Here is a 12,585-nt window from a genome sequence, read left to right as displayed (position 1 = left end):
AGCCTGCCCTCTCCCAGGGTTCGGGGCCCAGCTTGGGTTCCGGGCAGCTGGCCACTTCCGTCCCGCCCCCGGCCCCGCCCCCTTCCGCCTCACGTAAATACACGCTCGGCGCCTGCGTGAGGTGAGCCCGTTGCAGCCAATGAGGTGCCAGGAACGAAAACCAGTGACCTATGAGATGCTGGGATGGTCTGGGCAGCCGACCAATCGCGAAGCCTCGCACCCGGATATGATTGCGAATCTGAACTCGTGCTCTGGGAAAGTGAGGGGCTCCGCGTGTGGGCAGGGGCTGTGGGTAGAGAGTGAGCGTGTGTTCGGTTCAGTGTCTCGCGCGTGCGGTCCGCATGAAAGGGTCCTTCCTTTTGGTTTTGAGTGGAGAAAACAACAACAACGTGGCTGCTTATCCGTGGGAAGAAATCGCACTGAAGTGTCCCGGAGCCAGCTTGGGGGAAGGACCCTCCATCGGGACCTCCCTTCCAGGGGGTGTGGACAGGGCTGAAGACGCAGCTCCAGTGCGGGAATATGAATCTCTTGCCTAAGAGCTCCAAGGAGTTTGGCTCCGTTGACTATTGGGAGAAGTTCTTCCAGCAGCGCGGAAAGAAAGCTTTCGAGTGGTACGGAACGTACCTGGAGCTGTGCGGGGTGCTGCACAAGTACATCAAGCCCCGGGAAAAGGTAAGCGCGGCCTGGGAAGGTGGGGACTGCCTTCCACGTTATCCTGCACGTGGTAGGCAGTGACACGCGTGGGGGCCCAAAATTGAGCCCATAATTTCAGGATTTCATGCTAGTCATTCTGGCTAAAAGACAATTAAAAGTATTCTTTTAAAGGTTTTGAGATAAAAGACTTCCTGCCCCCAGGGGATCCTTCAATTCATAACCCCACTGGAAGAATCATTTCTTATAGTAACCCAACCTAGGTATGGTCTCCTACAGAACTGCATGTTGATGAAGCAGGCACTAGTTGTGGCTTTACTGATCCACGAATCTGTTCTCAAATAGTTGTTGTGGGGCCGTGTGCCTAGCCTTAAAGTTACAAGAGCATTAAGGTATGAGCCTCGGGCATGATCCCAAAGTGAAAAGTGATAGGTACCATAATAGGTATGACAGCATTGGGCCTGTGGAGGGAGGGAGGGAGGGAGAGTAGAAGGCTTTAAGGAAGCTTTAAGTGCCAAGCCTTGTGCTGGGGGGGGGGTGTGTGTTCATTTGATAGCTGAATTCTCATAGTAAATTACATGAGGTGAGTGGTGCTGTCTGCATTCTACAGATGGGGAAACTGAGGCTCTAAGAACCAGTTTCTCACCTAGGATGATACATGTAGTAAGTGGCCACATGGGAATTTAAACTCTGGCCCATCTACTTCCAAAGCTATGCACCTCTCATTGTATATACTGTGCTCTTCCGGAGATGGCAACATCAGGGCAGGATTTTGAAGGATCAATAGGAGGTTGCTCCACAGAACAGGAGGCCACAACCTGTGTTTTTAAGTTTGGTTTCAGAAAATACCAGAGTATCAGGAGGAGCCAAAGGCATGAGTGGAACAGGATTATGCCAGAACTAGGTTTTCAACAGTAAACAAATAGGAGCCTTCAACTGTAACTACTTAGTGCATTGGTGTTCTCTTCTGTGACAATAGCATCTCCCCCTTCTGAAACCATGCAACAGTCCAGGTGAGACTTGATTCCTCAAAGCATTTGAAGCCCATTCCTTTGCCTTGGTCATCTCCATTGTGCTGTTTCCCTCCAGGTTCTGGTGATTGGGTGCGGGAACTCAGAGCTCAGCGAGCAGCTGTACGACGTGGGCTATCAGGATATCGTGAACATTGACATCAGTGAGGTCGTCATCAAGCAGATGAAGGAACGCAATGCCAACCGACGGCCCCAGATGAGCTTCTTGAAGATGGACATGACCCAGATGGAGTTTCCTGATGCCTCATTCCAGGTGGTGTTGGACAAAGGCACCCTGGATGCTGTCCTGACAGATGAGGAGGAGAGGACCCTGCAACAGGTGGACAGGATGCTGGCTGAGGTTGGCCGTGTCCTGCAGGTGGGCGGTCGCTACCTCTGCATCTCCCTGGCTCAGGCTCACGTCCTGAAGAAAGCAGTGGGTCACTTCTCCCGGGAGGGGTGGATGGTCAGGGTGCATCAGGTGGCCAGCAGCCAGGACCAGGTGTTGGAAGCAGAGCCTCGGTTCCCCCTGCCTGTCTTTGCCTTCATCATGACCAAGTTCAGGCCAATCCCTGGCTCCTCCCTTCAGATCCTTGAGCTGTGTGCTCAGGAGCAGGGAAAGCCCATGCGGCTGGAGAGTGCCGAGCAGCTGGCCGAGGCGGTGCGGGAGCGCCAGCAGTATGCCTGGCTGTGTAGCCAGCTGTACCGCAAGGCCGGGCTGGGGAGTGTGTCCCTGGACTTGTGCAATGGGGACACAGGGGAGCCACGCTACACCCTCCACGTGGTGGACAGCCCCACTGTGAAACCATCGCGGGACAATCATTTTGCCATTTTCATCAGTGAGTTGGGATTGGTCCCTCTTCCCTGGAGGGGCTGGGCGGGGGTGCTGGCGGATGGGTATGCCTTGGCTGGTTTGGTCTTGCAGAGGTGGTACTTTCAGAGGTTAGACTTCTCAAGGCACTAGGAAGGCACAGTAGCAGCTCTCCAGCTTCTGCTAAGATTTGGAGCTTATTTCTTCTCATCTTCCATCGCAAAGGCTTGGTGAGGCGGGAGAAGGGCGTTGGTGGGGAGGAGAGAAGTAATACAGATACATTTAGGCAAGTCACACACTGTAGAGATGGTAGTTACTTTGTAACATGGAGTAGTGGGCGCAGGAGAGTCTCAGCTCTGTGGCCTGTGAGCTGTGGGACCCAGGGACATTGCCGTGTCTCCCTGCTGAATTTGGAGAGACGCCACAGAGCAGTGACTGAAATACTCAGCTCTGCAACCAGATTATTTGTTTCTGTGCCTCAGCTTCCTCATCCATAAAGTGAGATCATAACTACCTTGTGTAGTTGTGAGAAGTGTAAGAGCTCTTAGGAGGGGGCCTGGCACGTGATAGGTGCTTTGTGAGCATTAGCGTTATTAGTGGAAGGGGTAAACGATACAAGATCATTACTAATTATACATTAGCAATTATTAATTAATATAGTAATTATTCAAAAGAGAAAGTATGAGGGAATGCTTTTAAAAATAGAAAATCTTAGATAAATTCAAGGTGTTGATATGGTCACGCTGGTCACTTGTTTCCTGACGACCAAGCCATTTTCCCAGTGTTCCATAATCCTAACTGCACCTGTGGGGACAAACAGTGCCCTGGGCAGGAGGCGAGTATGGAGGCTGGGGCTGGACAGCCTGGGTTTGAGTTCTGGCTTTGCCATTTATTAGCTGTCAGCTTGGGCAAATAGTGTAACCTCTGTGACTCATTAATGCAATGGGAGCAATACCTCTACCTGCATCCCGGGCTGTTGTGAGGATTCAATTCCTTTCTGTTTGTAAACTGCTTGGAATAATACCCGGTGTGTAATAAGTGTTAGTATTATTGCTATTTTTTTCTTGCACCAGGGACCTGCCTCCTTGCCCTTACACTTGTGCTTACACTTCTTAGTCCCCCTTGGTCCTGCCTCATGTCGGATGGTGGCTTGGCTCTGTGCCTTGTGCTCTAGGGAACTGTATGCCCCTCTGTGGTCACAGTTGGAAGGGATGCTGGCCTGGGCCTGGCTCTCTGCCATGAGGTCATATCAGTAGTGGCCTTGAACACTCTTCCTGGGACTCCCTGTCACCAGGTGCTGTTTCTAGTTCCCCAGGGTCGGGAGACCGAGTGGCTCTTCGGCATGGAGGAGGGACGGAAGCAGCTGGCGATCAGTGCCGGCTTCAGGAGGCTGATCACAGTGGCCCTTCACCGAGGTCAGCAGTATGAAGGCATGGACAGCATCCAGGCCGAGCTGTCGGCCCGAGTCATGGAGCTGGCCCCGGCCGGGATGCCCTCCCAGCAGCAGGTAACAAACTCTGGCAGCAGCTTGCATGGGTCACCGAGAGGTCACATTAGCAGCCCAAAAACAGAGGGTGTCCTGGAAGGAGCTGGGCAGGGTCTGTGACCAGTCGGTCCTGGAGGGCCTGTCAGCAGCTGAGAACTCACTGGGCATAAGTCAGGTTCCCTTGCCCCAGGCAGTGCGAGGGGTTGTCCTTACTGAGACCTGCAGCAGCATCTTGGTCTGGGGCATGGGGGTCCTCAGACTCCGCAGAGGTGGCACGAAGGAGACACTGTCCCCCCGGCCGGCTCTAGCTCTTCATTCTGTGAATCGCTCAGCCTGTGTCTGTTTCCCATGTCTGCACAGGAGCTCCTTGGCCCTTTTGTTTCTTGGAACCATCATTATCTGAGGTCAGAGTGGATAATTTCAGGATATTGCTGGTCTGGTGTTTTACTGGGAAGAAACTGAAGGGGTTTTGCCCAAGCGGCAGTGTGGAGCTATTGGTCGACGTGGTCTGTCTGGTGCCATCCTGGTCACAAGGCAGGGTAATTGACAAGTGACTGTACTGCAAGGGAAACCAGGCACCTGGCGGCTGGTGCTGCAGTGCCACATGCGAGAGAACAGGCTCCAGTCCCCAGCCTGGGCTCTGTCACTGGGCTGCCTGTGCCTATGGTTGCATGTGTGTGAGTCTTCCCGGCAGACTCGGGTCGGTGTCCGTCAGAGAGAGCCAGCTCCTGTGGGAGGTTCAGGTGTGACCTCTCACCAGTGCCTGTGTGTCTGCAAAGTCAGGAATCCCGGGTTATTTAAGTACTCGTGTAGGTCTTGAAAAGGAAATAGATATAAAGACTGGGAAGGGAAAGGGAACGGTTTAGGGGAGATGCGTATTTTTCTCCTAATTGTTTCCTCCTGTTTAGAACAATGGAAGAGAAGGATGAGAACAGCTGAGGGCAGGGGGAATTTCCCCACATTGGAGGGGTTGCTTCCCTGGGTTTCGTTCTCATCCCCGGTTAGATTCCTCTCATAGTCCTAGTCCCTTCCCCAGGGCTCCCTCCGGCTTGGATGGTCCGGGACTGTCGAAAGTGCTTTTGAGGGTTACTGTTGAGATACTCACATTTTTCTCAGGGAGAACCAACTGCATTTCACTAATGGTTTGGGGGATCAGCTGGTTTTCAGAAACTGACCCTTTGGCGATGAAGCGAAGGCCCCGGAGGAGCCCTGGAACAGCAGGCCCGTCCTTGGAGCTCTGTGCCCAGAGCCTCAGTGTGGGCCCCCCGCCCCACGGGAAGGGCTCACTTTCTCATATTCCGTAACTGAGCTGGTTCGCCACATCTCTGCTGTGCCTTCAGGTGCCCTTCCTGTCCGTGGGTGGGGACATTGGGGTACGCACGGTGCAGCACCAAGACTGCAGCCCCTTGAGTGGCGACTACGTCATCGAGGACGTGCAGGGGGATGACAGGCACTACTTCCGGCGGCTCATCTTCCTCGGCAGCAGGAACGTGGTGCAGTCGGAGGCCAGGCTGCTGAAGGACGTGTCTCACCGAGGTGAGGCGTCAGGCGCGGGGGCCCCCAAGTGGGCACGGCGTGGACTCTTGATTTGGGGTGGTCGGAAGGACCTGGGAGTGTGGCCGAGTGTAGGACAGACCTGGTCCGGGATCAGAGGCACATGGCCCTGTGGGGTGCCCTCACACCGTCCGGCTCCTAGGGTGCGAGTGGCCGTAGCGGGATAGAGGCTGCTGCTGAGCCTGGCGGAAGTGCTGAGCAGGGCTGGTGGGTCTGAGGAAATTCGACCCTCGCTTTCACGCCTTCCGTGGAAAGCTGCCTGCTCTGCAGTTGCTCCGCACAGGGCTGGTGTAGTCCGGCAGGGCTCTGTGGTGAGCCCTTCTACCGTGCGTGGAGCAGCAGAGAGAGGAGAGGCGCTGGAGACGGGCAGCCCTGGGTTCAAGTCCAGGCTGTGCCAGCTACTGATTCTGGGCCTAACTATTAACTCTTCAGATTCTCAGGGGTTCTGTCTTGCAGTAACTAGAGTGAAAGGGTTGTTAAAGGAACAAAGAGTCAGAACCCTAGGATAGTTATTGGCGTAGAGGAGGTAACCAGTAACAAAGTCCTTTTTCCCTCCAAGAATCTATGCAGAACCTGTGAGTGGCCTCCCGCTTTCAGAGGGGAGGTACCAGGACCAAGTTGGGTTTTCCCAGGCTTCAGGGTGTGTCTTTGCCGCTTTCCTTTCCGACTCTCTGACATGTGATCGGTTAAAAGTCCTGCATGTGTAACGGTGGGCTCCTGGGGGAGCAGTCAGCCGTGCCGCTGCCTCTGGTGCCTCGCTGTCTGAGGACCCGGCTCAGCACAGGGCTTCATTCTCTCCCCTTTAGCCCAGAAGAAGCGGAAGAAGGACCGGAAGAAGCAGCGGCCAGCTGGCGGCCCAGAGGAGCCCCCTGCAGCCCCGGGGCAGGGCATCGACAAGAGCCACCTGTGCTGTGAGCACCACAAGGCCATGGTCGCCGGCCTGGCCTTGCTGAGACGCCCCGAGCTGCTCCTCGGTGAGGGGGTGTCGCTGCTTCCCACAGTGGGGGCGTGGGAGAGGGCAGAGGGATCTAGGAGTTGCCTGTGGTCTAAGAGCCGTGATCACAGACCGGCAAGAGCGTAGACACCCATGTCTTCTTCCCACCCTGCTTCTAACTTAATGAACGTCCCAATATCTTTTCCCCAAACTGAGGTTGTAATATTGAAATGGCTACATGTGTCAATGTGTAAACTTTTTTAAAATTTATTTTTTATCCTCACCCAAGGACATTTTTGCAATTATCTTCAGATAGAGTGGGAGAGAGAGAGAGAGGAAGAGAGAGAAACATCGATGTCAGAGAGACACATTAAGTGGTTGCCACCCACATGACCTCAACCAAGGCCAGGGACAAACTGCAACCGAGGTACGTGCCCTTAGTGGGAACCGAACCCGGGACTCTCTGGTTCGTGGCTGACGCTCTAACCGCTGATACCGGCCAGGGCTAAACTTTTTTTTAATCCTCACCCAAGGAGGAAGGGTGCGGGGGGTTGGGGGGGAGACATGGATGTGAGAGAGAAAGATCGATTGGTTGCCTCCCGTATGCGCCCTGACTGGAAATCGAACCTGCAACCTTTTGGTGTCTGGGACAATGCTCCAACCATCTGAGCCACCCGGCCAGGGTGATGTGTAAACTTTTTTCTTCTACTCATTCATTTTAAAAATTAAGGTGTGAAATGCATTCAGTGAGATGGGTCAAGTGCACAGATCTGGCCGTTTGGCTTGAGCGATTCTTACCCAGGCCGCCCTGCGGAGCCACGTCCCTGGAGAAATGCCTTTAGGAGCACTTAGGAGCAGTTAGGAGCAGTTATGGCTTTCAGTAATGCATTATTTGATTCCATCTTGAATTTCTACCAAAAAAAACCCAAAACAACCCTATTACAGGTAGTACAGCCATAGCCGCATCACTAGTGACGGGTTTGGGAATGACCACAGTAGCAACAATGTTGCTCTGTCTGCACCCAGAGTCTCTGGAGGTTTCTCACAGGAACATCCTGTGCTTCGGCCCATCTTGGGTTTGATCTATGTCCCTAGAGGTTCAGTTCTTACATTTAATCCTCAGGTCTTGTCTCCTTTGGGACCTAGGTCCCAAAGGGAGGACTTAGGTCCAGGATCTGGGCCTTTGTCTCCCTGTGATTCCTGGGACCTGAGTGGGTTGCCCTCACCTGGCTGATGTGTCTGAGAGGGCAGTGTGGCCTGTGAGTGGAAAGCTGGGCAGAGGGCATCGGAGCCCCTGCCTTGTGGCCGTGAACCAGTGCTGGCCGTTGTCTGTCCATTTTGTAGAGGGTCTGATAGGCTCCTGGTGGGCTCCTGGTACGACATCAGCTGAGTGCTTCGGGATCTTTCGGGGCCACAGTAACACACCGGTCACCTTCTGCGTCTGGTGAGGGAAGGGTTGTGAGGCCAGGGTTGAGTTTTCACATGTCAAATGAACTCCTAAATTTCTAGGGTAAGACAGGGACATCGGGTCCCTAAATCTGCTATCCCCCGGGCAGAGCCGGCAGTCCGACTCCCTCTTTTGTCCTCTCGAAGCTGGTACCAAACTTTACAGTGAGCAGATGGTCAAACGGTGCTTGCTTTCTGTATTACAGAGACCCCACTGGCGTTGCTGGTGGTAGGCCTGGGCGGGGGCAGCCTCCCGCTCTTTGTCCACGACCATTTCCCACAGTCCCGCATCGAAGCTGTGGAGATCGACCCCTGCATGTTGGAAGTGGCCACCCAGTGGTTTGGCTTTTCCCAGAGTGACCGGATGAAGGTCCACATTGCAGACGGCCTGGACTATGTCACCAGCCTGGCGGAAAGAGAAGGTACTGCCATCAGGGAATTTGGGGGTGTCATGGGGAGATGGATCCAAGGTTGTCAGGCCTGCGAGAGCCTCTAGCATCCATCTCTAAAACGGCGGCATCAGCATCATCCATCTTTTTTTTGTTTCATTTTTGTTTTTTTTGGTACACACCCCTAGCGGGAGCTGAACCCAGGACTCTCTGGTTCGCAGGCCAGCGCTCTTAACTGCTGAGCCAAACCAGCCACGGCAGCATCATCCATCTTTCATCTGTACATTTGCTGACATATTTTTTCAATAAATGCAGAGGGCCAACCACATACCCAGCTCTGTGCCAGGGGCTGAGCACGTTAAACAGACCATTTCCTGCCCCGTTGGTGCTAACAGCCAGAGCTTCTCGTACCCGCAGCCTTGCCACCTCCTGGCCATCCAGGACCCCTCAAGTCTGGAGCTGGGTGAGGAGAGGGGAGAGGAGGTGGGGTGTGTGTTGGGAGGTGTCTTTTCTAAGTCTTCAGCTGGAGGTGAAGCCAGTAGAGCAAAGCGGCGTCCACGCTGACCAGCGGCTCCGAATCCAGGGTGTTTGGCTGCGTCTGCACACGCGTTGTTGGTTGGTGTAGCCACTGGGCAGTGGTGCTTCCGGCATCTGGTGGGAGAGAGCATGGGTGCTGCAGGCCCTCCTTCAGTGCCCACGACAGCCACTGATGACGATGAGTTACCTGACCCTGAAGGTCGGGGTGCCGGGGCTCAGGAGCCCTGAGGCAGGGGCTGCTCAGTGGGAATCCCGACAGCCCTGCAGCTGTGGGTTTAAGGTTCCATTTTGCTCTAATAATTCATATCCCAGACTAGATCAGAAGTCCTCTTCATGGTCTGCAAGAGGTCCCTTGATCCTTCTGCAGCTTTATAGACAGGCTCTGGTGGACCGGTACTTTCCAGAGCCTGAGTCCCTCAGGGAGCATTCAGGTTGGTTCAGTCCTACGTGACCCTGGGGAGCTCAGGCCACCCGCCTTTCCTGGTCTGCTCGTCCTGTAACGGATGCCCTGGTTCTCACTGAACCAGAGTCTCTTCTGGTACGGGTGCAGCAGACCGGGATGCCATGGTGGTGCTGGGATGGACAGGTGCTGCCTTATTTTAGTTGCAAACCGAACTTAACCATCCACATTAGGGTTTAGGTTCCCTGTCTGAGGCTGAAGCCATTCTGGGGGCTCAAGCCCAACGTAGCTAATATGTGTGAAGCATTTAAAACAGTGCCAGGCACATGGTAGGGGCTCAGTCCACAACATGAACAGCCCTGGCCACGATCTCGAACCACCACAACCTTTCAGGTTATTGGAGGCTCCAGGCTGCAGCCGTGGACCATGGTTGTCCTTGGACTTCGATGAGCCAGCATGTTCTGTTCTCTAAGAAGCCATCCACGATCAGATCTGTGCTGTGAACAGTGATCGGTGTGCCGTAGCCCAAGGAAATGTTTGTTAATTGTTGAGTAGTTATCATTATAGCCTCAGTTTGCCGAAAACAAGTCAGCGGCACGGCAGGTCTCCCCTGTAAAACGGCCCTAGCAGGCTGTCAGCATGATGGCAGTGATGCGACCGTCATCAGTCCTTTTCGCCCATTTAGCAAAACCATTTCTTTCTTGCGCTACTGCTAAGTAACTAGAAAAGATACGCTCACTGTAACAGACATTTTCTCCCAGGAGGCAACATATGTTGTTTCCAGAGATGAGCGAATGTTGCCATTTGCTAGGTCAGCCCTTCCAGGCTGAGGCAGCTGCTCATCCAGGTCAGTGGTTCTCAACTCTGCACCAAGAATCACCTGGGGAGCTGGAGAACAAGGCCAGGCTTCCCATCTCCCCTCCCATCTGCTCTCTGCCACTTCGGGGTTTTGAACTCAGCTGCCCAAGAAAGGAGCTCAGGTGCTCCAAGTACTTAGACGCTTCCCACAGTGACTGATGTTCTGCCATCGGCAGCTGCTGGGACAGACGGACTCAACCAGATCATTGTCCCACAAAGTGGACTCCAGAAGAGGAGACCAAGGCTCCTCTTTAATGGGTGCTCACAGCAGAACCCTGGCGATGATCCCCCAGACGATGGATGACCGTGCCCTGACGAGGCACATCCTGCCTGTCCCCCTTCTGGCTTAGCCACCTGTGCCCACCACAGGCCACAGGAGGGATTCGATGTAGGGATGTGGGTGGCATTATTTCATCTGGCAAGACGAAAACTCGATTTGCTTCTCATTCCCAGCTCGGCCTCACTACGACGTCATAATGTTTGATGTAGACAGTAAGGACCCAACACTGGGGATGAGCTGTCCACCCCCAGCGTTTGTGGACCAGCCCTTCCTGCAGAAGGTCAAGAGCATCTTGGCGCCCGAAGGTATGTGGACAGAAGTTGGGAAGGGAGGATTGATGAGTCCCCGAAAACCGTTTTCTTTATAATGGAAAATGCACGTGTGATAAATGTGTGGCTCGATAGGTTCCTTCCTCCGAACACGCCCACTCACCAGCACCACCCAGAACATGGCAGCACCCCAGAAGTGCACCCTCCGGTCCTCTCGGGGTAACTGCTGCTCCTGCCGCGCAGCCTAGGCCGGCCTGTGCCTGGTCTCATAGGAATGGACCCTACAGGATGTAGTCCTGAGTCTGTCTGCCCTCCCTCAGCGAGGTGCGCGTGGGAGTCATCCACGGTGTCGCGTTCCCACTGTTCCTTCCACGTGTGCAGTGTTGAGTGGCTGGAGCTCCGTCTCGCTCTGCTCTCGGGGTCTGGGCTGCGTCCTGTTGGGGCATCACAGGGAGGCTGCCGTGAGCAGCCGGACGCCTTTGGCTGCGGTGCTGGCGGGTCCGCTGGGCGCGTGCGCGGGGTAATGATGCTGGGTCGTGGTGAAGCCTGTGCTCCGCTATCGCAGACGCTGCCGCGGGGTTCAGTCGTGGGCACTCACGGTCCTGCCAGCACCATGACACTGGCTCCCGGCCACACTCTTCCCCATGCCTGGACGAGGTGGCATGTGGTCTCGGGTCCATGGCAGCCCACTTCGGACGGGGAAACTGAGGTAGAGAGACTTGCCAAGGTGACACGAGGTAGCAGCTGGGGCTCCAGCCCAGGTCCTTGCGAAAGCTGGGGCTCCGAGTCCTGCACCTGCAGCCCTGCGTGTTCAGATTTAGTGGGAGGCGCTGTGGGGAGCGGAGCTGATGTGGGACATAACTGCCGCAGGGTGACCTTGGCCGTCCCTGGCGAGGCCGTGCTGCGTGGCGGATGTCAGGGACGTGGCATCCCTGCGGAGCTGTGTGCTCTTTCTTAGGGGTATTAGTTCTTAGAGCGAGTCTTCGGGACTGAAGCATGGAGAAGGGTAAAATCTTGGCACCACTGGGGAGCAGAGTATCAGGCTGGCACAGCCTTGCGTATTTCCCAGGCTCCTCGCTGCCTGCGTGTGTCGTGTGTGCTCTGCAGACCTGGCCGCCGTTGGTGCTCAGTCCCCCAGCCTCCTCAGAACCGAGCCTTGTCTCCACATGTCACCTGATCTGCGGTCATTCTGACTCTCGCCTTCCCACCCTACAGGTGTCTTTATCCTCAACCTCGTGTGCCGAGACTCGGGGCTAAAGGACTCGGTGCTGAGTGGGCTCCAGGCGGTGTTCCCCCTCCTGTATGTCCGGCGCATCGAGGGGGAAGTGAACGAGATTTTGTTCTGTCAGCCTCATCCCGAGCGGAAACTTGCCACGTCTGAGCTCTTGGAAATGGCCCAGGCCTTGGAGCAGACCCTGCGGAAGCCAGGGAGGGGTTGGGATGGCTCGTACGTCCTGTCTGACATGCTCAAGACGGTGAAGATCGTGTGATCGCCGGCCTCGGCCTCCTGCCAGACTGACCTTGGGCTCCCAGCCTGCCAGAGAGCTATGGACTAGAACGCACCGTACATTTTAAGCCTCATATTTTTCTTGGTTTCATACTCAGCTGCATGCGACCTTCAGCCTGGTGAGGTTGCCCGAGGATCTGGGAAAATAAAGATGTTTTTCCCATCCTCTTCAGTACCACTGGGTTGATCCCCTTGGCTCCCTGTACCGTGTCCTTGAGCGGGTTCCGTGCGGCCAGCGGATGCTGGCGCCTTAACGCGTGAGCACCAGATCCCTGGGGCTGGAGATGGTCTGCTGGGATTGGTGGTTTGCTCTGCTTATCATTGTCGGTTCGGGTGGTGGGAATGATCTCAGTTCTGTGCCAACACACTGGACAGAGCGGGCCCTCCTAGATGGGAGACTGAGAAAACAGGGCTCTCCGTGCATGCAAGTGCCCCTGGCGTGGTCCAGGCTTG

General features: G+C 55.0%; 1 protein-coding gene across 2 annotated transcripts; it reads left to right on the top strand.

Moving 5' to 3' along the window:
* The first annotated feature begins 142 nt into the window (after positions 1–142).
* EEF1AKNMT (eEF1A lysine and N-terminal methyltransferase) lies at positions 143–12,325 on the top strand. 2 transcript variants are annotated; one of them, XM_036273362.1, is made up of 8 exons: positions 143–672; positions 1,741–2,040; positions 3,788–3,979; positions 5,299–5,494; positions 6,319–6,486; positions 8,099–8,314; positions 10,530–10,661; positions 11,841–12,325. In XM_036273362.1, exons 1-8 carry the CDS (start codon positions 520–522, stop codon positions 12,113–12,115), a joined length of 1,632 nt encoding a protein of 543 aa, XP_036129255.1. In that variant the 5' UTR covers positions 143–519; the 3' UTR covers positions 12,116–12,325. The 2 variants fall into 2 exon arrangements, with proteins under 2 accessions (XP_036129255.1, XP_036129254.1); XM_036273361.1 differs by having other exon boundaries at positions 1,741–2,500; positions 3,780–3,979; positions 11,841–12,307.
* Positions 12,326–12,585: the final 260 nt, after the last annotated feature.

The sequence above is a fragment of the Molossus molossus genome, unplaced genomic scaffold (assembly GCF_014108415.1).
Source record: "Molossus molossus isolate mMolMol1 unplaced genomic scaffold, mMolMol1.p scaffold_m16_p_20, whole genome shotgun sequence".
Lineage (NCBI taxonomy): Eukaryota > Metazoa > Chordata > Mammalia > Chiroptera > Molossidae > Molossus > Molossus molossus.
This window is presented reverse-complemented; position numbering and strand designations above follow the sequence as displayed.

What these genes read in the sequence shown, in the direction of transcription:
- EEF1AKNMT (XM_036273361.1), top strand. Translation starts at nt 520, where the DNA reads ATGAATCTCTTGCCTAAGAGCTCCAAGGAGTTTGGCTCCGTTGACTAT. An exon ending in TCATTTTGCCATTTTCATCA is followed by an intron (nt 2,501 to 3,779) that starts GTGAGTTGGGAT and finishes TGCTGTTTCTAG; the next exon opens with TTCCCCAGGGTCGGGAGACC. An exon ending in GAGCATCTTGGCGCCCGAAG is followed by an intron (nt 10,662 to 11,840) that starts GTATGTGGACAG and finishes CCCACCCTACAG; the next exon opens with GTGTCTTTATCCTCAACCTC.